Source organism: Bos indicus, chromosome 24 (genome assembly GCF_029378745.1).
Source record: "Bos indicus isolate NIAB-ARS_2022 breed Sahiwal x Tharparkar chromosome 24, NIAB-ARS_B.indTharparkar_mat_pri_1.0, whole genome shotgun sequence".
Lineage (NCBI taxonomy): Eukaryota > Metazoa > Chordata > Mammalia > Artiodactyla > Bovidae > Bos > Bos indicus.
In genome coordinates, this window is record NC_091783.1 from 24,280,450 (window position 1) to 24,297,217 (window position 16,768).

The window sequence follows — 16,768 nt, forward strand, 5'->3', positions numbered from 1 at the left end:
TCTGGAATTTTCCAGCTGTTGTAAATGATTTGCCACAGTATTTCCATACATTCAATCCTAATAACTGGTCTATTCAGAAAAGACGTGATTAGCCAAGTCCTAGTACTCTCACCTGGAAAATTTCATGGACGGAGGAGCCTGGTAGGCTGCAGTCCATGGGGTCGTGAAGAGTTGGACACGACTAAGCAACTTCCCTTTCACTTTTCACTTTCATGCACTGGAGAAGGAAATGGCAACCCACTCCAGTGTTCGTGCCTGGAGAATCCCAGGGACAGGGGAATCTGGTGGGCTTCCATCTACGGGGTCGCACAGAGTCGGACACGACTGAAGCGACTTGGCAACAGCAAGATAAAATTAGCTAATAGTGATGGGAGATGAATCAATAAAAGGAAAAGTGTGTTCAATTATGGTGTGACCAGAAAACCATCCAGTGTTATCTGGAGAATGTGATATTGTAAAAAATAAATCTTGAAAGCTCTCATCAGATGTTAAGAACTTCTTAACACTTCAGTAGAAGATTTCTTTGCAAGCTGCAGGAATTTGCAGGGCTTTTTGCTCAGACATATTGCAAGTTTGGTAGAAAAGTAAAATATGAAGCCACTCTGATTCCAGAATAAACTTATAGTTTTAGAACTAAGTGGAAACTTAGTAGAAAAGAAGGATGGCAGTAGAAAGCGTGACAGAGTTTTCTGCAAGCTTATTATATGCAGGTCTCTTTATACAAGTTAATTTAACGTTCATAATTCTGCATGGTTGTTTTTAATATGCTCACTTTGGAGTTATTAATACACTTATTTTAGAGTGGTTTTCCAAACTAGCATGGCTTTTAGGTAGCTGTGGTGACTTTGGGGACAAGATCTTCTGATGCTGGTCTTGGAATAAACTAGTCAACCGGATACTAACTAAACATACACTCTGAACAACAAAGATTCAGTTAGGTTCAAAAATTCAAAATAACCATAGCAGGGATCATTTTTAAGACTTTGGGTTTTTTTAGGGTGGCATTAGGGTCACAGCAAAATTGAGTTGAATGATAGAGCATTTTAACTGCCCTAAAAATCTTGTATGCTCCTCCTCTTCATTCCTTTCCCAAAACCATGGCAACCACTGATCTTTTACTCCATACTTTCACCTTTTCCACATTGTCCTATAGTTGAGATCATGCAATAGGTAGCCTTTTCAGATTGATTTCTTTCATTTACTAATATGCATTTAAGGCTTCTCTGTGTGTTTTCATGACATACAGTAGCTCATTTCTTTTTAGCACTGAATAATATGCTACTATCTGGATGCCACAGTTTATCCATTCATCTATTGATAAGTATCTGGATTGCTTCCAAGTATTGGCAGCTATAAATAAAGTCACTATAAACATCCGTGTGCAGGTGTTTGTGTGGATCTGTGTTTCCAACTCCTTTGCATAAATACCAAGTAATGTGATTGCTGGATCTTACAATAAGAATATAGTTTTGTCTCAGACCAAAACGTCTTCCAGAGTGGTTGGATCATCTGTTTCTTCTGTGAATTTTGGAAGACTGTGCCTCTCAAGGAATTGGTGATTATCTAGGTTATATAATTCTTAAGCAAATAAATGTACATGGGATTTGTAGTGATGTCTCTTTTTTCATTCTTTTCTTTTGCATATTTTGTATTTAATTTTCTGTTGTTTTTATAGATTTCTAAGGTGGAAACCTAGGTTTTTGATGTTAGATCTTTCTTATTTTCTGATATATGTATTCAGTGCTGTGAATTTCCTTCTTAAGTACTGCTTTTACTGCATATCACAAATTTCGGTAAATTATATCCCCATATTTATTTAGTTCAAAATATTTTAAAATCCTTTGTGCTTGATTCTTTGTGTATTATTTTAAAATGTGTTTCAGTTCAGTTCAGTTCAATTCAGTCACTCAGTTGTGTCCGACTCTTTGCAACCCCATGAATTGCAGCACGCCAGGCCTCCCTGTCCATCACCAACTCCCGGAGTTCACTCAGACTCACGTCCATCGAGTCAGTGATGCCATCCAGCCATCTCATCCTCTGTCGTCCCCTTCTCCTCCTGCCCCCAATCCCTCCCAGCATCAGAGTCTTTTCCAATGAGTCAACTCTTCGCATGAGGTGTCCAAAGTACTGGAGTTTCAACTTTAGCATCATTCCTTCCAAAGAACACTCAGGACCGATCTCCTTTAGAGTGGACTGGTTGGATCTCCTTGCAGTCCAAGGGACTCTCAAGAGTCTTCTCCAACACCACAGTTCAAAAGCATCAATTCTTTGGCGCTCAGCTTTCTTCACAGTCCAACCCGTACATGACCAGAGGACAAACCATAGCCTTGACTAGATGACCTTTGTCTCTACATATTTTGGAATTTTCTGGTTATCTTTCTGTTATTGATTTCTAGTTTAATTCCATTGTGGTCTGATCACAGATATTGTATGATTCTGTTTCAAAAATTTAGATGTTTAAGGGTTATTTTTTCTTTTTTTAAATTGAAGTGTAATTGATTTACAATGTTGTGCTAGTTTCTTGTACAGTAATGTAATTCATATATATATATATATTCTTTTTCACATTACTTTTCCATTGTAGTTTAGCTCAGTTCAGTTCAGTCGCTCAGTCATGTCCAACTCTTTTCGACCCCATGAATCGCAGCACGCCAGGCCTCCCTGTCCATCACCAACTCCCAGAGTTCACCCAAACTCATGTGCATCAAGTCGGTGATGCCATCCAGCCATCTCATCCTCTGTTGTCCCCTTCTCCTCCTGCCCCCAATCCCTCCCAGCATCAGAGTCTTTTCCAATGAGTCAACTCTTTGCATGAGGTGGCCAAAGTATTGGAGTTTCAGCCTCAGCATTTGTCTTTCCAATGAACATCCAGGACTGATCTCCTTTAGGATGGACTGGTTGGATATCCTTGCAATCCAAGGGACTCTCAAGAGTCTTCTCCAATACCACGGCTCAAAAGCATCAGTTCTTCGGCACTCAGCTTTCTTCACAGTCCAACTCTCACATCTATACATGACCACAGGAAAAACCATAGCCTTGACTAGACGGACCTTTGTTGTCAAAGTAATGTCTCTGCTTTTCAATATGCTATCTAGGTTGGTCATAACTTTCCTTCCAAGGAGTAAGCATCTTTCATGGCTGCAATCACCATCTGTAGTGATTTTGGAGCCCAAAAAATAAAGTCTGACACTGTTTCCACTGTTTCTCCATCTATTTGCCATGAAGTGATGGGACCAGTTGCCATGATCTTCGTTTTCTGGATGTTGAGTTTTAAGCCAACTTTTTCACTCTCCACTTTCACTTTCATCAACAGGCTTTTGAGTTCCTCTTCACTTTCTGCCATAAGGGTGGTGTCATCTGCATATCTGAGGTTATTGATATTTCTCCCGGCAATCTTGATTCCAGCTTGTGTAGTTTAGTACAGGATACTAAATATAGTTGCCTGTGCTATACAGTACATTCTTTATCTATTTATATATGATAATTTGTATCTGCTAACCCCAAACTCCTAATTTATTCCTCCCCCCCCTTCCCCTTGGGTAATGATAATTTTTTTCTATGTCTGTGAGTCTGTTCTGTTTCATGAATAAGTTCATTTCTGTCATATTTTAGATTATACATATAAGTGATATCATATGGAATTTGTCTCTCTCTGTTTGACTTATTTCACTTAGTATTTAATTCGTACGTCCATCCATGTTTCTGCAAATAGCATTATGTCATTCTTTTTCATGGCCAAGTAGTGTTTTTTAAGTGTCACTTTTAATGCTATGTGAAAAAGACAATGTGTTATGTCCTTAGACTGTTCTAGGCCACAATAATATGGTCTATAACTTTATAGTTTAGAAGTTTGTTAGTTTCCTTGAGTTTTTTTCCTCCAATTATTTCAAGCAACCGGGAACTTTTTTTAGTGAAAAATCTTGGCTCTCGCTTCAACTATTTGTTCATTTCTGAATCAAAATTTATAGACCCTTTATTTGACTAAAGTAAAAGTCAGAACCTACTGAGCAAGTCCATTTCAATTAACAGAACAAAGCTTTAATAAGCCAAAATTTGATTTGTGCACTGTACAGCTTCTATCCCAATTCCAGGTAAGACTGATGATATTTTTTTTTTTTGCAGTTCTTAAGTTTATTTTTATTGGAATATAGTTGCTTTACAATCTTGGGTTAATTTCTGCTGTACAGTGAAGTGGATCAGCTATATGTATAATACAACCCCTCTTTTTTGGATTTCCTTCCAATGTAGGTCATCACAGAGTATTGAGTAGAGGGTTCCCTGTGCTATACAGTAGCTTCTCATTAGTTATCTATATATGTCAATCCCGGTCTCCCACCACCCCTTCCCCCTTGGTAGCCATACATTTGTTCTCTTTATCTGTGTCTCTATTTCTGCTTTGCAAATAAATTCATCTGTATCATTTTTCTAGATTTCACATATATGCAATATTATAATATTTCTTTTTTCTCTTTCTGACTTCACACTGCATGACAGTCTCTTGGTCCATCCACATCTCTGCAGATGGCATCATTTAATTCCTTTTTATGGCTGAGTAATACTCCAGTGTGTGTGTGTGTGTGTGTGTGTGTGTGCAGATTTATCCATTCCTTCATTGATGGACATTTAGGTTGCTTCCACGTCCAGGCTATTGTAAACAGTGCTTCAGTGAACATTGGCGTGCTTGTATCTTTTTGAGTTATGGTTTTCTCTGGGTATATGCCCAGGAGTGCATTTGTTGGGCCATATGGTAGCTCTGTTTTTAGTTTTATAAGAACCTCTGTACTGTTCTCCATAGTGACTGTACCAGTTTACATTCCCAGCAGCATTGTAAGAGGGTCCCTTTTTTCCATACTTCTCTCCAGCGTTTATTGTTTGTAGATTTTTTGATGTTGGCTCTTCTGACTGTTGAGAGGTGCTACCTCATTGTAGTTTTGATTTGCATTTCTCTAATTTTTAATTAGTGATGTTGAGCATATTTTCATATGTTTGTTGGCCCTCTGTAAGTCTTTTTTTTGGAGAAATGTCTACAGTGGAAAAGAGACAGTCTCTTCAATAAGGGATTCTGGGAAGACCGGACAGCTACATATGAAAGAATGATGTTAGAACACTCTAACACCATACATAAAAATAAACTCAAAGTGGAATAAAGACCTAAATATAAGGCCAGACACTATAAACCTCTTAGAAGAAAACATATTCAGAACACTCTTGGACATAAATTGCAGCAAGATCTTTTTGACTCACCTCTTGGAGTAATGAAAATAAAAATAAATGAGTGAGACCTAACGAAACTTAAAAGATTTTTCACAGCGGAGGAAGCCATAAACAAGATGAAAAGATAACCTTTAGATTTGGAGAAAATATTTGCAAATGAAGTAGCTGACAAGGGATTAATCTCCAAAATATACAAACAGCTCATGACACTCAATATTAAAAAACAAGACAAACAAACCAATCAAAAAATGGACAGGAGACATGATGGTATTTATGAAATGATCATATAATGACTATTCTGATATTTTTTCATTTACATTCTTGAGGGCTTATGTCTCTTATTGAAATCTAGAGGATATTACTTTTTACCATCTGCTACTGCCTCTATTGAATTATGAACTGATACTATGTCCTTGGCTTTTAACAAAGGCTGGTAAAAGTATGTTCAAAGTTGACCATTGGTACTTAGGTTTTTCATACTAGTGAGAAAGTGGTCAGACTGTTCAAAATGGTCAAAAATCAATGCACCTGGTTTACTTTAGATTTCAGAATTAAGAGAAAAATTTTCTTGATATAAATTTTATTCCTTCTCTTATTAATAATTCCCATAGATGGATGAGCCTGGTGGGCTGCAGTCCATGGGGCCGCTAAGAGTCGGACACAACTGAGTGACTTCACCTTCACTTTTCACTTTCCTGCATTGAAGAAGGAAATGGCAACCCACTCCAGTGTTCTTGCCTGGAGAATCCCAAGGACCTGGGAGCCTGGTGGGCTGCCGTCTATGGGGTCGCACAGAGTCGGACGTGACTTAAGTGACTTAGCAGTATTAATAATTAAGCATGCTCTAAAGTTTCATGTGTCCCTCTATTTTAAGTAACCTAGAAGCTCAGAGTCACTTGTGCTTTATTTTTTTAATTATTATTATTAATTTTTTTTTTACTTTACAATATCATATTAGTTTTGCCATACATCAACATGCATCCGCCACAGGTGTACACGTGTTCCCCATCCTGAACCCTTCTCCCCCCTCCCCATACCATCCCTCTGGGTCATCCCAGTGCACCAGCCCCAAGCTTCCTGTATCCTGCATCGAACCTGGACTGGCGATTAGTTTCTTATATGCTACTGTACATGTTTTAATGCCATTCTCCAAAATCATCCCACCCTCTCCCTCTCCCACAGAGTTGTGCTTTAAATTGATAGCATAGTCACTCTTTATCTCTCTCTGATCACTATTTTCACTTTTTATTTTGTCCCATTGGATTTTAGTTTACTAAGATTCTTCTCTACTACATTCAGAGGAGGAATACTTCAGCAAAGTTGAATGAAAGGAAGTCATTAATTGTTATATTGGGGCCTCCAATTAGTGGTACCTGTTTACTGGGGTAAAGTGTTATGGTACAGATAAAACAGAAATAGAATGAAGGTATTTTAAGGCTTAAGTCCTTCAAAAGGTAACTCGGTGTTCCCTTAGTTAAGTACCAGTTTATTTTCCTGACACATGTATGTGGGAGTAGTAAATAGACCTGGAAGGTATGATAGAAATAAAGCATATTGATGGCACAAACATTTGAGAACAAAATTAAACTTTATTTGACTTGTTGCAAAAACTATATGAAAATATAACTTCCATTCCTAGTCTACTGGATTAGAGCTTTGTTTGCCAGAAAAGAGGTGATGAATTAACTCTTTCATATTTCCATTTAAATCTGTGAATTTTGTTTCTTTTTCTCTCTTTTCAAATGGATATGTGATTTTGTTGAAAGAGTATAGGTTTTGGAGTTAAATGTTTCATAATTTAAATTCCTGTTCTGCTAAGTATTTGTTTTGAAAATATTGAGAATATTGCTTAACCATATTGAGCCTAGGCTTTTCATCTCTTAAATGTGTATGACAATACTTACATTGTGCCTTGTGTGATAAAGGAATAATATTGAATATAAAATGTTTCGGAGCCTGACAGATGATATATTTTCAAAAATATTAGGGATAAACAACTTAAAAAATATTTCATAGAATAGGGCTACTTTTATTTTTTTAGGATAATAGTCTTCAATAACTGACTTGCACTTTAACTCCAGTCTGTCTCCTGATAAACATGTAGATTCTACATAACATATTGAAAGTAATCTATTTGTTGAATGCTTAATTTGAATATCTCCTTCAGTCTACTACTTTGTATGCATTATCTTCTACTCTGACAGTAATTTTGTGAAAAAAGAACATGTTATGCCAATTTTACATAAATCAAAACTAATAGTTGATAAAGGCAAAGACATATCAGTATGCAACTCTCATAAGCTGCTGGAGTATCCAGCTCAGTATAAATTAATAGAACCTTTCTGAAAAGTTAATTTATCAATAATAAGTAAAGAATTTAAAGTGTATTCATATCTATAATTCATTAACATTATTTATAAAAATAGGACTTAAAATCACCAGATAACAAAGATAAACAGAAGCTATATAGATGCAATTTAAAGGTGTTTTATGATTAATTATATAATAACTGCCAGAAAATATGTTACAGGGGGACAAGAATTATTGTCTATTTTGTACACTGCTGCATCCCTAGGTCTAACAGTACTTAGAACAAAGTAAGTACTCAGTAAATTTTTATGGAAAGCTTGAGTACATATTTAACATACAGTGGGAAAATTTAAATACACAGATTTCTAGGTAATAGAATAATAGTTAAATATATGAGTACAAGGATAAATTGTGAGTTCGTTTCATTTAGAATTTTTAAAAATTAATGAAAGTCCTCTTTTTTAAGTGGCTGAAAAAGAACTTATAAGGGTAATTTTAACCAAGATAGTATTCAATCCCTAGACCTAAAAACGAATGCACCAAAAAGTCAAAATGTGTATCTCTGGCTTTACGGTTTCATTTTAATTTTTTTAGTTTTAAAATATTTCTACAAAAAGCACATACACCTTCATAAAAAATGATAGATGAAATAGTACTGTTGTGTTTACTTTTGGATAGAACCAGGTTGGGTGAGCTGCATCCTGGACTTGCTTTAGGGTCCTGACCACCTAAAACTGCCCTAGCAATTCACAGCCAGAGCTGCCCTGCACCACTAACTCATCCCAGCCCACCTGCAGAAATCCCAAATTTTGCTTTATGGTTTTAATTCTTAAAGTCTATTTCTCTCTCTTCGTGTCTCATACCTTATGTAATGAATTCTACAACCTTCCTTAGTGCCCCTTTTGTCACTGGAAATAAAAGGGATGAAACATCCGTGATTATGAGCTTACATCTATTTATGTTTAGTTTCTCCTTCCATTTTCTCTTTAAACATGGGTCTCTGGACTTCAGCTGTCCTTTCTGCTCGTGCAGGAGTCGCTTCCATTAGAATAGCTCTCTGCTGCCACCTGCTGGTTTCTGGCTGCTAAAGCCGGGCAGCAAGTCAACCACTGGGATGGTTTCAGCGTAGGCTCTTCCGAGCCTCTGAGATGCTGTCACTCGCTTTCCCTCAGCTTCTTTCAAACTCTTCAAAGCTATCTTTTTAATACATTTTTATTCCTTTTCTCCAAAACCATATTTGAGTAGTTGTGACAGAGACCTTATAGCCACGAAGTGTAGATTATTTATTGTCTAGCCCTTTACAGGGAAAGCTTACAGACCCTGGTCTGAAGCATGTAGGAAGAGCAGATGCAGGGGATATTCACAGCCCGTAGGGATGCGGGAACGTACCCACATGATAGTTGTGGAAGAAGCTGTTCTCCTGCAAAGCAGGGTAAGGCATTATAGAAGAGGGCGGCTGTGTTCAGTAGGTGGCCCAGAAGCAGAGAACCTTGGTGTAGGTTGACTGGAGTGTGAACAGAGTTGCTGGGTGGAGAACCTGGCTGAGGGCTGGAGGTTCCTCGCAGACCAGCCGACATCAGTTGTGCATGACGAAGGGGAAATTAGTCAGAACCAAAACAAGGCTGGGAATCCCCTTTGCTTGTAAGCCCCTCTGAGCCCTCTACTGATAAAGCCTCACTTTACTCCAGCTGGCAGAAGAAAACTGTTCACTGTTCATGCACAAGACCCAGCTCCAGTATCTCAAATAAGAGTTAAGAGTGCAATGAGAGCTAAGAGACAGTAATTAGGAAACTGGCACAAATATACAGTCCACACACACACTTCTCTGATTTGGTTGGTTGCCACATGCTTGAGTTATAACACATTGCATTTGTTATCACTTTTAAATTCCCTTTAATCGTATAATGTCCCTTACACTTCTGTTTAGTTTGTCTCTCATTACACAGACATTTTTTAAGGAGTCAAGGCCAGTTACTTTGCAGAATTTCTCTCAGTGTGGATTGATCTTTGTGTTTACTCATGATTAGATTCAGAGAAAACACTTGTGGCAGGAATATTACATAAGTTATAATATTGTATCAATAAGACATATTACAAAACACACGGTGTAAGTTTGTCTCATAACCAGTGACAGTTGGTGTTGTGGTTCAGTCCCTAAGTCGTGTCCGACTCTTTGCCACCCCATGGACTGTACAGCATGCAGTCCTCCCCTGGCCTTCACTGTCTCCCAGAGTTTGCTTAGATTCATGCCCATTGAGTCGGTCATGAAATCTAACCATCTCATCCTCTGCCACCCTCTCCTCTTTTTGCCTTCAATCTTTCCCATCTTCAGAGTGTTTTCCAGTGAGTCAGTTCTCCACATCAGGTGGCCAAAGTGATAATAGTGATAGTAAGTTTGATCATTTGGTTAAAGTTGTGGTTTATCCATCCTCCTGCTATAATTAACAAGTACTCAACTGAGTGATAATCTTCCCTAGTAGCTCAGATGGTAAAGAATCCGCCTACAGTGTGGGAGACCTGGGTTCAATCCCTGGGTTAGGAAGATCCCCTGGAGAAAGGATAGGGTACCCACTTCAGTATTCTGGCCTGGAGAATCCCATAGATTCTCCATAGAATCCCAGTCCATGGGGTGCCAAAGAGTTGAACACAACTAAGCGGACTTTCACTTTTACTTTCAACTGAGTGATATTGTAAGAATATGGAACTGTTTCCAAAAAGTTCACCCAGCGGACTTAGCATTCATTGATAATTCTTGGTTGAATTACAGGTGTGAAATGATGATGCTTCTGGGCTGTCATTCCCTTTACTGTACTTTGGCAGTTTGAAAAACCGAAAAGCCTGGCCTGGGTTGGGCTGCAGAGTGCATTCCTGAGAAAGGCAGTCTGCTTTCAGTGCTTATCCAGTTACTTATCTTCTTGCCTTCCCTATCACCTCACCCATTTCCCTGCATCTCGGGGAAAACATCCTGTAGGCTTCGTTTCATTCTTTCTCCTCAAGATGCTGTTTATGAGTGAGAATCTGTGTGATAGCTGGATGAATCCCAAGTTTCTCATTATATAGAAAGACATTTTAAAAACATATTTTTAAATGTGGAAAGCCCTGAAATTTTACAATTCATATCCCAGCCTAGGGACTAGTTTTTGTTGTTGTTGTTATTTGTTAATGCATTTGTTCAATAAATTGTTCATTCAATAGAGATTATGTGCCAGACAGAGGACTGAAAGCTGAGAAGAGGAGGTGGCTTATTTCAGAGTGCTGTGCAGTAGCCCAGCCTGCAATGTCAAGCAGCTCGGCATTGATACTTGTTGAATCTTAGTCATGTGGCAACTGCCATGACATTTGTGACCTTAGTTTTCTCATCTTTGAATCGTAGGCTTGGCATGCTGCATTCCATGGGGTTACTAAGAGTCAGACATGACTGGGTGACTGGACAACAACAGTTGTAGCTAAGTCACTAAATGGATATGATGACTCATATACACGTGTGTGTTGCACGAACACATACACACACGACACACAGGCAGCCCTCACTTTCCGCAGCCTCAAGTTAACTGAAACTTGTGCATCTCTGATCATTTTGCAAGGTCCCTACATGGATCGATAGGGGTGCCTAGATGACACCACCCTTATGGCAGAAAGTGAAGAGGAACTCAAAAGCCTCTTGATGAAAGTGAAAGTGGAGAGTGAAAAAGTTGGCTTAAAGCTCAACATTCAGAAAACGAAGATCATGGCATCCGGTCCCACCACTTCATGGGAAATAGATGGGGAAACAGTGGAAACAGTGTCAGACTTTATTTTTTTGGGCTCCAAAATCACTACAGATGGTGACTGCAGCCATGAAATTAAAAGACGCTTACTCCTTGGAAGGAAAGTTATGACCAACCTAGATAGCATATTGAAAGGCAGAGACATTACTTTGCCAACAAAGGTTCGTCTAGTCAAGGCTATGGTTTTTCCTGTGGTCATGTATGGATGTGAGAGTTGGATGTGAAGAAGGCTGAGCGCCGAAGAATTGATGCTTTTGAACTGTGGTGTTGGAGAAGACTCTTGAGAGTCCCTTGGACTGCAAGGAGATCCAACCAGTCCATTCTGAAGGAGATCAGCCCTGGGATTTCTTTGGAAGGACTGATGCTGAAGCTGAAACTCCAGTACTTTGGCCACCTCATGCAAAGAGTTGACTCATTGGAAAAGACTCTGATGCTGGGAGGGATTGGGGGCAGGAGGAGAAGAGGACAACAGAGGATGAGATGGCTGGATGGCATCACTGACTCAATGGACGTGAGTCTGAGTGAACTCCGGGAGTTGGTGATGGACAGGGAGGCCTGGCGTGCTGCGATTCATGGGGTCGCAAAGAGTTGGACATATAAAATATTCTAGGAAATTCCCTGGGATACAGCATATTCTCAAAAAATGGTACTTAGATGATTAAATCTGGGAATCTTTTTACAACTACTGTAGCTCGTTGTCATTGTCAAGTCTCTCTTTTTGAATGTTTTCAATGATAAGCAATCAGTATTTTGCTAAGAACACTACACTCTGGTTCTTATGTTAAGCCTACAGTAATTCATACCCATTTTAGCCTGCTACTGTTTTTTTTTTTTTTTTTTTGCAGTGACATAATCCATGCTGCAGAATTTAAAAAGAAGCATCTCCCTAGTGTTTATAACCTTCTAAGCAGACTCTGTTTTAGAGCCAGCTGTCATGTCACTGGAGCCTTCCCAGCTGGCACTAATGGTAAAGAATCCGCCTGCAATACAGGAGATGTAAGAGACATGGGTTCAATCCCTGGGTCGGGAAGATCCCCTAGAGGAAGGCATGGCAACCTATTCCAGTATTCTTGCCTGGAGAATCCCATGTACAAGGGAGCCTGGTGAGCTACCGTCCACCAGGTCGCAAAGAGGTGGACAGGAAGCAACCTAGCTTGCACGCGCACATGGCCTCACTGGCAGATTGGTGTGTCTATAACACAGAGTCTCATTCGATTCCTCTGTCTGTGGAACAGGTGGCTGAGTTACAGAGTCCAGCAGTCCAATTGCTTAGAAAGCCTAATGGAAAAGCAGACTTCGCAAAGGAAGAGACAGGGCAGTCAGAAGGCTCTGCACTAAATATTTCAGTCACATTGAAGGATTCTACGTATCCAGGCGTCGCTGAGATCCTAAGGCAATGAAATAAAGTCCCTGGGCTCTCTATGTGGATTAGCATCCTGCTTCCCATGTGTGCTAGATTTTTGCATTCTGGTAATTTATATAATCTGTCCCAATTTTCCCATTTGCAAAAGGGGACAATACTAGCGATTTCATGGATTTCGTTGTGAGGTTAAAACAAACTCTACATAGTAGGCAGGTAATAATACTTTGCCTATAAGTCTTAGTAGCACTAATGATAGCTTTATCATTGAGGGGACTCATGACAGAAGCTTCATGGACTTAACTGCCCAGATTCTACTTCAGAAATCAGTTGTCACTTTGCTTGAGGTCATTCCCCTTCCAGGTGCAGCAAAGCTGGGGGCCTGTTCTTGCTCCAGGACACCCCATGGTGTTGACCAAGATTCTTGTTGGGGATGCTTTGTATTAAGAGCTCAGCCTATGTTTTTGCTTAATCCTGCATCATCTCCCATCTTCTTTCTATTTTTCCCATCATGCCCCCTCTCCAGTCCAACAGGAGTTGATTCCAAGTACACGCCTTGATAAGAATTCTGCACTCAAAACCCCACCACCTCAGAGTCAGCTTTACAGGGAATGCTTCTTGTGACAACAGGAAGGGATGACAAATAGGTCCCCTCACTCAGATGTTGCACTGTGGCCTGTGTGCACCTCTGACCCTCAGAGCTCACCTTAATGTCAGTCTTAGGCTAATTCTCGGGTTCTTGAAGGTCATAGTAACTTGGTAGCTCTCCTAGGAACTGGTCAACTTCCCAGCATTTGGCCAGTGCCCGGATGGACAGAGTATGCTTTCAGGAAGGGGACAGTACCGAGGGAAGGGCTTGAACATCTGGCTGGAAACATGCCCTGTGGCTGGTGGAAGTTGAAATCGGCAGCCCAGTCAGTAACAAGGACTGGGTTGGCCAAAAAATCCATTCGGCCATTTCCATACCATCGTCCAGAAAAATCCGAATGACTGTTTTGGCCAACCCAGTAGTTTCCCTTCTGGTGACCTGTCATTTGACCTTGCTCTGAGTCATGGAGGTTTGGGGGCATGGTAGAAAGCAGAGCTTAAAGAGTTCCCTGAGAGGCGAGAGTGAAGCTCCAGATGTTGTCTTGCAGGAAGTGCATGTTGATCCACTGGTAATAGGTTGAGTTGGTTTTGTATAGAAATACAGGTTTCAAAATTTCATGGGACTCTTCCCTTCTTTTCAAAGAAATGCAATTGTTTTACTCTTGCATCTTCAGACTTCTAGCCTATTTTATTATAATGTCTCATATACTGGCTTCTTAGGTGGCAGAGTGGTAAAGAATTTGCCTGCCAGTGCAGGAGAGGCAGGAGACTCCTTGAGTTCAGTCCCTGAGTCGGGAAGATCCCCTGGAGAAGGAAATGCAACCCACTCCAGCATTCTTGCCTGGGAAATCCAGTGGACAGAGGAGCCTGGCGAGCTACAGTCCATGGGGTCACAGAGCATTGTACACGAGGAACTGAGCACACATACTGCCTACAGTTTTTATTGGCCTTATTTATGCAAATTCTTTTTGCATGATGTTAATTTATGTAAGTTCAGGAACTTGAATTCACTTAAACAATAGAGTTCTCTCTTTACTAACAATTAAAAAAAAACTTAAAAGGATGAATGAATCTTAAGGAAACACTAATTAATCCCCATTGCAGCCCAAGTAACCTTCCTAAAACACACACCTTGTTTAACATTCTTCACTAATTTTCTTATTGTGCCTTAAAGATTCTACATAAACTGATAGTTTATCTCTTCAGCTTCATGCCGTACCATTTTGCAATTTATCTCCTTGATAAACACACACACACATTTTTCAGTTACTATTTTGAAATACAGTATATTTTTTCTAGTCTATAGAGTCATTTGTAATTTGGTTCCCTTAATACTAAATGTTTAACTAGTTGATAAAACTGTTATCTGTTATATTAGAAGAGGCAACTAATTTCTTTTAAATTATCAAAATACATCATTGAATAAATTGGCTTTAGATATAGGTATATCCTTGGGTGAAGTAATATATTAAAGGTATTGCCTTCTTTATCTCCTCTTTTCTTCTTTGGAGTTATCTTGCTTTACTTTAGAAGAGTGTAATTATGATGGGTTGCTATACTAAGGAAATGGGTTGTAGGAGAGACTTATTGACTTGTTTCTTAAGAATGTCTGTGTAGACTCTGTGATATGGTAGGGGTTCAGTAATGAAGGAGGAATTTTAGAGAACTTCAACAGTTCTTCTTTACAAAGCCGTACATCTTTTTTTAATATAGAGGACAGCTTAAATCCAGGACAACTCCTCCCTCAAATAAGGTGTTCCAAGTGGTAATTCTAAACACAGAAGGAAATTTTTGAGTTATTTCTAAATCTGGTTGTGTGATAATATAAAGTACAACTATAAAGACATTAAGACTCTCTATCCAAGTATCAAATAGAAAATTTTTTCCACATGTTTTTTGTCCACCATCTTTCAAGGAATGATTTTTTAAAATAAGAAACAGCCAAAGAGAAAATTTTTTCTAGCCACGTGGAGAATTTGATCATGTTTTGTAAAGTCTAAACTTGAATTCATCTGTCCCGCTTTCAAAATGGAATGTGTTCATTCTGGAAAATAGTGAAAGAAGATTGATATTTTTTAAAAGAGTAATTGAAGACTATCTAGTTTTTCCTTTTTGATTTTCTTACTTTGATATTTTAGTTCAAGTTTATAACATACAATTAATTGAACAGATATTCTGTATTCTATTTCCTGGTATTGTATCACTTACTAATTGTGCTTCAGATAACATCAGGATTTTATTTATTTATCTTTTAATTATAATACTCAGTGTGTAGTGAACAGTTAGTCTTCATTTTAACCTAAGTAAAATGTATTTTGTGTTAGCAGTTGTCTTAAAATGTTTTGTGACTTTTCATACATAAAACCTCCTTTTGTTTTAAAAAAATTGATAATGTACAGGGCAGAGAAGACTTCCTGAAGAAACTCACTCGAGGTGAAGTGGCTAATGGAATGATGATTCAGGTAAACCCAATTGGTTTCAATATTTTATTCTTTTAATTTGCAGTTTACTTAGCATTTTAAATTTGCCTGTAATGAGGCATCTTTTCACTACTTGGTTTGCAAGCCAGCAGTTTTCTGTCCTTAGTTGATGACAGTTGCCCTCTGTGTACGACTAGCAGCGTCTGATCATGCGTAAAGAAACTGACCTCTCGTATACATATCTCATTTTGTGGCTTAATGGGAATTTCTGCCAGTCTGGTAAAAGGGCAGTGTCTCTTTAGTTTGCCTTGTGATGATGTTATGTTTTCTTTAGTCTTAGTGTCTTTCAGCTGAATTCTTTTATTTAAGACTGAAAAAAAAATATGCTATGATATTTCTACATAAAGATTTTGAAACTCAAATATTATAGCTAGCAGGGCTTCCCTGGTGGCTCAGATGGTAAAGAATCTGCCTGCAATGTGGGAGATCTGGGTTGGGAAGACCCCATGGAGAAGGGAACAGCTACCCACTCCAGTATTCTTGCCTGGAGAAAGCCATGGACAGAAGAGCCTGGCAGGCTGGAGGCCATGAGTTCATAGAGCTGGACAGGACTGGATGACTTTGACTTCCACTGTTTAGCTATAAACATTAGCTATAAACACTGCATAGCTATTTCTTTACTTTTTAAAATCTTTGTCTACCACCTGCATATCTTTTGGATCCCAGATTAGGTGTTCTGAACCCTGGCATGTTTCTAGATTGCCTCCCCTTCAGAAATACATAAGTATTTGAAACCATTACTATAAAAAGAGGAAAATCAACACATAAAACAGTCCAAAACAGGTTATTAAAAAAATATTTGAGATTATCTGTACTTCTGTTCTTCTCTGAAGCGAACACAAATTTTATAATTTTTTTCTGTTGGCAAATTTGATATTTTCAAACATATAAAAGCAATGTCTCTCAAATTCTATATGTTTGAAAGTGCCAAATTGTCTCATTTTTTTCTCACTGTTTATAAGCCCAGTAATTCAGTAATATTCCAGATCTTTTTGCTTAATAGTTTATGAATTTATTTTTATTGGTTTTATTTAGTCTTAGACTGCAGG

The 16,768-nt window shown here is 38.7% G+C and overlaps 1 protein-coding gene across 1 annotated transcript in view; it reads left to right on the forward strand.

Annotated features, from left to right (window-relative positions):
* Positions 1–16,768, forward strand: part of CCDC178 (coiled-coil domain containing 178) — a 417,287-nt gene that overhangs the window by 134,576 nt on the left and 265,943 nt on the right. The window contains exon 14 of the mRNA XM_070778765.1: positions 15,639–15,701. Coding sequence (XP_070634866.1) covers positions 15,639–15,701 — 63 coding nt within the window. The remainder of the gene's footprint in view (positions 1–15,638; positions 15,702–16,768) is intronic.